Raw genomic sequence first — 8,757 nt, 5'->3', positions numbered from 1 at the left:
AGTAGGATGCAAAAGTTAAAAAGTCTTTGTTTTAGAGGGCTAAAGCATTAAAACACCAGCGCGTGTCAGCCATAGACTGTAAAAAAAGATGGACGACGCCCCTTCGCTCTCTTCCATTGGTGAGAACTGAAGCCGCCAGAGTCCCGATATGGCGCTGACATATTGGAACTTGAGTCTGCGCAGTAGCGATCTCGGGACCAGACCTGCGCAGTAGTGAGCAGGAAGTAAAGCCGCGAAATCAACGCTCCGCCCTCACTCTCGCAGAATGCACTCAGGGAGGGTGGATTCTGCACACTTTTTAAAAAATTGATTGCAGTACGACAAGAGGCTTGTTAATATAAAGTAAATACAATCTCCTCAGTCCTCCGAAGATCCCGAAAAAAATGTCCGTTGGTGCTTCAGTGACTACTTCGCTCGAGAACCTGTCAATCACAGCTGTCAATCATGACATTACACCACCGCATCACGTAACTAACTAAAAACCAACTTATTTTTGAAACAGACACTTGAACTTACATCAGCGTGATAAAAACGACAGCAAATGAAAGAAACCACCTTTGGAAAAAAGATATTTGAAGTGTAATTTAATTGTTTAGTTGGTCTCACGTCCCGTTGAATAACATGGGGAGGCGGGGCTTATGACCTATACTAGGACCAGTCACCGGGGGGCGATCGAGACGTTTTGGCTTCACTTTTCAGGGCTTGTGCGGCACGCTTGGTGTCAGCCCACTGGCCTTCATCAGGGTGTTGGACATTCGAATTTCACACACTCAGAAAATAATAATAAACAGAATGTGAAAGCGGATTAACAAAAGTAACAGTACAAATTTTATTGCGATTTATTGGATGGGAGGCACACTAGAAAGTTTGTTTTTTAAAAGATCGTTTTGGTTCATCAAAATGAGTGATTTAAATAGAGAAATCAATATTTTGGTTCATCAAAATGAGTGATTAAAATAGAGAAATCAATATTTTGAACCCAGCCCTACTAGCTACTGCATCAATAGTGTCCATTTTTCCAGATAAAACCACATATTACAGTTTTGATTTTCAAGATCTTTATTGAAATTCTAAATGTGTGTAATATTCATCTTAACACATGATACAGTAAAAACCAAGGAAAAAAAAACATGAGTGCTTGTTGAAGCCCTGAAGGGGTAAATATGAAGCATGGCATCTAAAACAGCACTTTAGATTAAGAGACATGTTTCCGTTGCTGTGATAAAGAGAAGGTGAGTTTAAAAAAAAAATCTTCAGTCAAAATTAAGTACTCTAAATGAAAACTTTCCGGGCCTACATGCCTCTGTAACCACTTGAAGCAACTTTACAGCAACGTAGAAAAACAAATAAGGATTCCACACACTTATCGTGCTACGTTTGTGCAAGTGACGAAATTAAAGAATATTCTAACAGTCGGAAAATAGGTTTTCGTTAATGAAAAAAAATAACTGGATTAAGACTAAAAATTCAGATTTCCAAAACCCTTACAAGTTCACTTGTAGACCTCAGACATTTCTAAAAAAAATAATACAGTATTGCATACAAATGCTGTCAGAACCAATAATCAGCTCCTTGATAAAGCTGAAAAACTAATCGGTACAGAGTAATCAGACTGTCACCGCTCTAGGAATGAAAGAACACATAAAGATGTCAATAGTTATACAAGCGTTACCAGCAAACTGTGTTAAGCTGAACAGATTTTGAAAACGCCACATTTATAAAGCTGCATATGAGATCTTAAATCATCTGTGTATATGGCAAATAAATAAATGGCATCCAGGATGTTTGTTCAAAGAAACAATTCCATAAGAATTTGATGCATTTTTCATGATGAGTTTAAGGGGTAAAGTGTGGCGTAAAGCTTTTGTGCAGCTTTTAGCCTTTGACACAGGAAGTAGTCTGAGAAAGCATTTTCCAGATCTCTTGAATTTAGGGAACATCTACAGTACAAAATTAAGGCCACGGCTCTTTGCCCTTAAGAACCATTCTCGCTTTTTGCTTGTTTGGAAACCGGTTCTCCATTATCTTGCCCATTCGAATCAAGAGGTCTCTTCTTTGGACTGGCGGGTTCTGTTGAAGGGGAAAATACATTTATGTTTTCATATGACTAAAGCCAAACTTAAAGCAAACTCAGCATTTATTTACTCAACACTTGACCAGTCTGTGGGTGATGGAAAAAAAACGATCAGCCTCAAACACAAAAGATCAGATATGCGTTTAAAAAATGCAAACAATAATAAAAAGAGAGAAAATTTGCTTTGCTGCAATGTCAGCTTCTTAATAAAATAGTTGTGCTAGAAACAGAAAAGGCCATTCAAATCAGAAAGTCAGACCAAAGTCAACAATCAAGTATAACATCTTTAGTGTTGTCTACAGAACAGAGTGACAATGATTTAAATGAGCTTCTACTTTGTTGCAAAATAAGCTAAATTATTATTATTATAGTAAATTTGACAATTACATTTTTTGTCAGACTTTGTCTTAAGTATAGAAACACCTCTAAATGGTTTTAAAAAATGATAAATATTGCTAGGCATGAGAACTTGGAGGTAAAGAAAATTTAAAGGTAAAACATTATTAATAATAATAAAATGTAATTATATTTAAAACAAATACATTATTATAGTATTTTTTTTTTTTTTATATATTATTAAAAATAAAACGCCCACATGTGACATCAATTTACCTTCATCTCCCTCTTCGTCACTATCAAACTTGGTCTTCTTTCCCCTGAACTGTGTCTGTTCTCTTCCTCCTCGGTCTCTGCGGCCTCCCCTGCCTCTTCCACGACCCCTGTGACCTCCTGCAATTATAGGATACGGTGTGGAACAAGTGAAGATGTTTTAAAAAGTGAGATCATATGGGTTCAAACACATGATGCGTGTCTTTACTGTGTCCTGTGAATTACCTCTGCCTTGTTTGCGTCTGTTCATGGACTCCTGCTGATCCTCGATGATTTTCTTCAGCATCTCCATCTCGGTGTCTCCCTCAAGTACCTCCCACTGAACGACATGGTCTTTAACCTTCGGGTCCTCCCCTCCCTTAGCCTCGCGGACTTTCTCCAGGGCATCCTTGGCGTTTGAGTGAAACAGGATGGTGCCCTGAGAAGGATATCAAAGACAAAATTAATGGAAGACATCCTTTAAGGTATTAATCAAATGATTTACTTTCTTTATATGATTTTGTCTTTAGAGTAATATGTGAAGCACTCTCTGTTCTCACCTCTTTTGCTCCTCTGGTGAAATCAATCCATTTAATCTGGGCATGATCAGAAAAGACCGTATGAAAATCTTCTCTCGAGGTCTGACCCAATTCACCGGAGAACTTCAGCAGACAGCCTCTCTGATCATTCAGGGATTTCTGGGTAAACAGAAGAGTGATATTATTAAAGGGGACCTATTATGCACTTTTTCAAGGTCTTGATTTTCTTTTTGGGGTCTATTAGAATAGGTTTTTATGCTTGAAATGTAAAAAAAAAAAAAAAAAAAAGCTTTGACATATTTGACATTTTAGCAAAAGAAGAAAAATTTAAGAAAAGCACAACATGCTCTGATTGGTCGTCTGCACCAGTGTGTTGTGATTGGTCACCCGCTTCTAGTGTTTTGGAAATGTCACGAAATGAAAAATTCCATTCATTTTTTGCTATAGGAGAGGAAGAATTGTCTAAACTTGTTAAATCTTCAAAATCAACATGTTAGACCCTATACCGACTAAGCTACTGACAGAGATGCTTCCAGAAGTCACAGAGCCTCTTCTTAATATTATGAATTCATCATTAGAAGTAATTGTCATTAGAATACACACCAAAAACTTTTAAGCTGGACATTATTAAACCTCTCATTAAAAAAAACACACAACTTGATCCAAGAGAACAGACCGATACCGAATCTCCCTTTTCTGTCAAAAATACTGGAAAAGGCAGTGACCTCACAACCATGTTCCTTCTTAGAAAGAAATGGTATCTGTGAGGATTTCTAGTCAGGATTTAGACCGTATCATAGTACGGAGACTGCTCTTATTAGAGTTACAAATGATTTGTTCTTATTCGATCAAGGTTGTATCTTTCTATTAGTGCTACTGGATCTTAGTGCTGCATTTGATTCCATCAACCACAACGTTATTTAGAATAGAAACACATAATGTTGGCATTAGTGAAAGTGCATTGGCATGTTCAAATCATATTTATCTGACCGTTATCAGTTTGTAGCAGTAAATGAAGAGGTGTCATGAGTACCTCAAGGCTCAGTACTAGGACCGTTGCTTTTCACCCAGTTCATGCTACCCTTGGGAGATATTATTAGGAAGCATGGTTTTAGCTTTCACTGTTACACTGATGATACTCAGCTTTATATTTCTTCACACCCTAACAAAACATACCAATTCACAAAATAACGGAATGCATAGTTGATATAAAAAAAACTGGATGACTAGTAATTTCCTACTAAATTCTGAAAAAAAAAAAACAGGTTTTAATTATTGGACAAAAACCTTTGCATGTAATAACCTAGAATACCGTCTAACACTTGATGGCTGCTCTGTCAAGTCTTCGTCATCAGTTAGGAACCTGGGTGTGCTCTTTGATACCAATCTTTCATTTGAAAGCCACAGTTTCTAGCATCTGTAAAACCATCTTTAAAATATATCTAAATTACAACATATTCTCTCAATAACAAATGCAGAAAAATGTGTTAATGCGTTCATGACCTCAGGGCTAGATTATTGTAATGCTCTACTGGGTGGCTGCCCTGCACGCTTAATAAACAAACTCCAACTGGTCCAAAACGCAGCAGATAGAGTTCTTACTAGAACCAGGAAGTATCGTAGCCCTGAATGCCAGCAGAGACCGTGTCTACTAGAACAATTCCTTATGAAGACCTTGTTGATATGACAGCCATCAGCACAGATCCTCAGCAAAGACCCCAAGAACCAGACAAGTCCTCCGCACAGACCCCTACGGCCAGCGTCGGCTCCATACCAGCATGATGAAACCGATCTTCAAGCAGAAGGAACTGGATGAAATATTTTGAAAGCTTCCGATCCACAATCTGACTTGCAGCCTGAATTATAAACACACCGTGTTCTTTGGTTGGCCAGAGGAGAATTGGCCCCCCCGACTATGCCTGGTTTCTCCCAAGGTTTTTTTTTTCTCCATTTCTGTCACCCAATGGAGTTTGGGTTCCGTGTCGCCTCTGGCTTGCTTAGTTGGGGACACTTAAGATTCAACAATATTATTAATCTGACTGTACTGACACCATTGTATGAGAACTGAACTGGACAATGACATCACTGTTTTCTGCAGAGCTGCTTTATAACTGAATTTGAGTACAACTCAACTGAACTACATTTCAGAATTGATGTACTTTACACAGTTATTGAACCGAAATGAATGAATGAACACTGAACTGATTTTAACTGAATAATAACTGTTTACTACTGTCTTTTTAGAGCTGCTTGAAAGCAGAATTGAATTCTGTTTGCATCAAGAATCGTTATTTTCCTGTTTATCACTGTAAGGCTGCTTTGAAACAATCTGTATTGTATAAAGCGCAATATAAATAAAGGTGATGCCTTGAAAATGTAAAAAAGCTTAATAGGACCCCTTTAACACAAACACATCTGAGAATATGTGCATTTCTGCATGAAACTCACCATCTCTTCTTCTTCAGCTTGTTTCTGCTTGTCCTCCTTTTCACTGAAATGCACAGATTTACCAATTACAACATTTTAGATCTCATCTCACTTTTAAGTAGGAAATATGTAGTGTTGTGCATTACCTTTTTGCTTTAGCTTTTGCTTCCACGCGATTTTGCTTCCTCTCTGACATCTTTTTAGTAAAGTAGGCCTCTCTACAGACAGAGGTCAAAGGTTAACACCTCTTACACCAGTATATTCAATGCCATTCAGTTACTAGGTAAACATGCAATGCTAAACGCTAAAAAGCACCTACTTCATCATAACGATCATCTCGTTCCCTTTGTACTCTTTGACGTCGGCACGTTCGACAAAAGCTTTGGCAGCCTCTTCAGATCCTAGAACCGCAAAGATTGATCCCTGCAGACGACAGCAACAGTATAGAGCTCAGTTTTGATAAGGTAGACAGCACATAGCTTCAGTTTTCATATATTAAAATTGAATCTATCCCAATGTTGTTAACTAAGGGCACTTTAGACCTATAGATTGTTTGCTTTGTTCTGAGACCATAACTTAATTTGTTACAATGTTGCATTTTCTTCTTGGTTAGGTTCACTTTCACAAGGCAACAAAATGCGCTTACGCAAGTCACATCTGAGCGTGACTGCCGTGTTCATATGCCTAAAACAACCGAATTGAGGGAGAAAACGCACCAGTTTCCAAAAACAAATGCCCTAAAACTACATTTTTCCTTAATTGAGAGGCCACATCACTCAGAGATTCCTCATAATTGGGAAAAAAAAAAGACAATCGCAACTTCCGTTTCACGCCGGCTTTAAGAGAACTTGGACTTTCTTAAAACCCTTACTTTGAAAGTCTTCAGGGGTCCTTTCCTCATGTAGATGTTCTCGACTGTTCCTTTATCAGCGAGCCACTCTTTCACCTCATCCAGTGTAGTTTCAAGAGGAAAACCTTTCTGTTGAATTTAAACATTAACAACAGTCAACAAAATGCAGAACGTGGGTATAGTATCCTATTGTAGGATTCAAAAACAGGACAAGACAACATCTCCCAGTTTCACAGAGGACTAGACATGTTCAAATATTATTATAAGCTGTTTGCTTTAGAGCAAAGGCAACACCGGCAGGCAGAAAGAGGACTTAATGTCATTGTTCCCATTCGCTCACCATGTAGATGGATTTGTGTTTGAGCGAGTCCCTGTATTCCTCACTGTTCTCTGGAAGAGGTTTGCTCGGGTTTCGCCTTATTTTGGTTTTGTCCTCGCTGATCTCCAGCAGACCACTTTTAGATTTCTGCAGCGCCTCCACAATGAAGGCTGCTTCTGACGTAAGAGTCTTTAGTCTGTGAGGACAAATACAAAAAGTGGGACACAATCGCAGCAAAGTTACATGGACTGACACAATGAAGAATCTTCATGTAGCGATTTTCTCATTAAAGTAATTTATGCAACTTGTGAACTATACTTTGATTTGTCTGGAGCAGTATGAAAGCTTTGTGTGAGAAACAGACCAAAATTCAAGCTATTATATTGACTGTAAACTCACCATTGCAACTCTAAAATGTCATTTTCCTTCAAAAATGTTTGGCACGACACATCCAAAGGGGCCACACATAAATTTGAATGTGCGTGAGAAAGACAATTGTGAGCTAAACTTCACTTTGTTCCTCACACAAACCTATCGCATGGCTCCATAAGACCATACAACATATAGTTCATTTATTGTGCATGAAGTTTATAGTGATCTTCTGTCCATTCAAGATTTACGACAGTTTAAGTTGAAAATTTAATTTTCAGGTCCACGCTCAAATTTAATAACTGGATTATAAATGCATAGTTTTTGACCGACACACGAACAGTATCAGAGGGTTAAATGTTGTGGCGTTGTTTGCATGTTAGCCTAAAGAGCAGCTTAATTTAGCAAAAGAACATTGTGAGACACAGGCTAATGTTTTCTTCTTCTGTCCATTATAATAAAGGTTATTAGTGTTCATATTAGTGTTACTTTGTGTTCATATAAATTTGAACCACGTTTTTTATCTTATGAATCCCTATGAAAGACGATCGAGCCAATCAGAGTAGGCATGGGGCGGAGCGATACGTGTAGCCCCGCCCCGTTCTGCAGGCTGCAGCCAGGTGTACTTGATTTATTCAGAAACATGATGCATTTCTTTTGCAATTACCTATTAAATTTCAGCATTGTCTCCAGAGTGACCCAGCCGTCATCTAACTGCATCTGCTCCTTCAGAAACTTGTCTCGGGGGAGATTGTGGTCACCAAAATAGTACTAAACACATACAGAAACATTGATTATTCATGTCACTGGTATGAACGACGGCTTGGAAAGATAAAATACTTATGATTATCTCACCTCGATCTGTTCTGCCACCTTCTTCTCCAGAGGAGACATTTCCTGATTGTCTGCCATCTCTGCTAGGATGATAAACAACACTTTCTTGCAAACGTTCAAAAGTCTGAACACATATATTATTTATTTTTTGCATATTCTATCAACAAGTTACATCACAACGTATATTATCATGAAAAATGTACATGAACATGATTTTCAAACCACGTGTGAGTACAGCAGATTCAGAACTCCTGCATGCAGTTTCTATTTTAATAGAAATGTTGACTCTTTAAGTTTATAAACCCAGTGTTTAACAGCACTAAAAATACGCTGTGTGAATAATATTTATAAATTCAGTCATCAGCATTTATAAGTGTTTATAAATCATGTACGCCACGCGCGCCACATGTCACAGAATGATCCTGAACAAACGTCGCGCGCTCAGTCAATTGTATGTTTTCGGTCCGATCTGAAGCGTCGCAACACTCTAAATATCAGGGAAAACAAGGAAAAAAGGCCATACTCACTTTACTTGAGTTCTGAATCTGTCTGATCGCACTGAAACGCCACACTAAACGATATCCGATTCCGACCGTGGGTCAAGTATGGCGTCGCGCAGTTATGATGTCACGCAGGGACTGGGGAGATTGGGAAATTGAGTACAAAACTCTATTACTTCTCCTAGCAAAATTTAATATTCATAAATGTACATTTTCCAATCATAAGCCATAATTCAAAGTTTTTCTCAACGAATTTC

At 38.2% G+C, this 8,757-nt stretch overlaps 1 protein-coding gene across 2 annotated transcripts; it reads right to left on the bottom strand.

Moving 5' to 3' along the window:
• Positions 1-1,038: 1,038 nt before the first annotated feature.
• On the bottom strand, positions 1,039-8,679 carry ssb (small RNA binding exonuclease protection factor La). 2 transcript variants are annotated; one of them, XM_084426676.1, is made up of 12 exons: positions 8,528-8,679; positions 8,022-8,083; positions 7,834-7,937; positions 6,819-6,993; positions 6,500-6,607; positions 5,948-6,051; positions 5,775-5,846; positions 5,650-5,692; positions 3,223-3,360; positions 2,909-3,101; positions 2,687-2,803; positions 1,039-2,070 (listed from the first exon to the last, which is right to left on the bottom strand). In XM_084426676.1, exons 2-12 carry the CDS (start codon positions 8,076-8,078, stop codon positions 1,976-1,978), a joined length of 1,206 nt encoding a protein of 401 aa, XP_084282802.1. In that variant the 5' UTR covers positions 8,079-8,083; positions 8,528-8,679; the 3' UTR covers positions 1,039-1,975. The 2 variants fall into 2 exon arrangements, with proteins under 2 accessions (XP_084282802.1, XP_084282801.1); XM_084426675.1 differs by having other exon boundaries at positions 1,045-2,070; positions 8,022-8,080; positions 8,528-8,643.
• Positions 8,680-8,757: the final 78 nt, after the last annotated feature.

The sequence above is a fragment of the Rutilus rutilus genome (assembly GCF_951802725.1).
Source record: "Rutilus rutilus genome assembly, chromosome: 12".
Classification (NCBI taxonomy): Eukaryota; Metazoa; Chordata; class Actinopteri; order Cypriniformes; family Leuciscidae; genus Rutilus; species Rutilus rutilus.
Note: the sequence above shows the minus strand (reverse complement) of the source record. Positions and strands in the feature narration are given on the sequence as shown.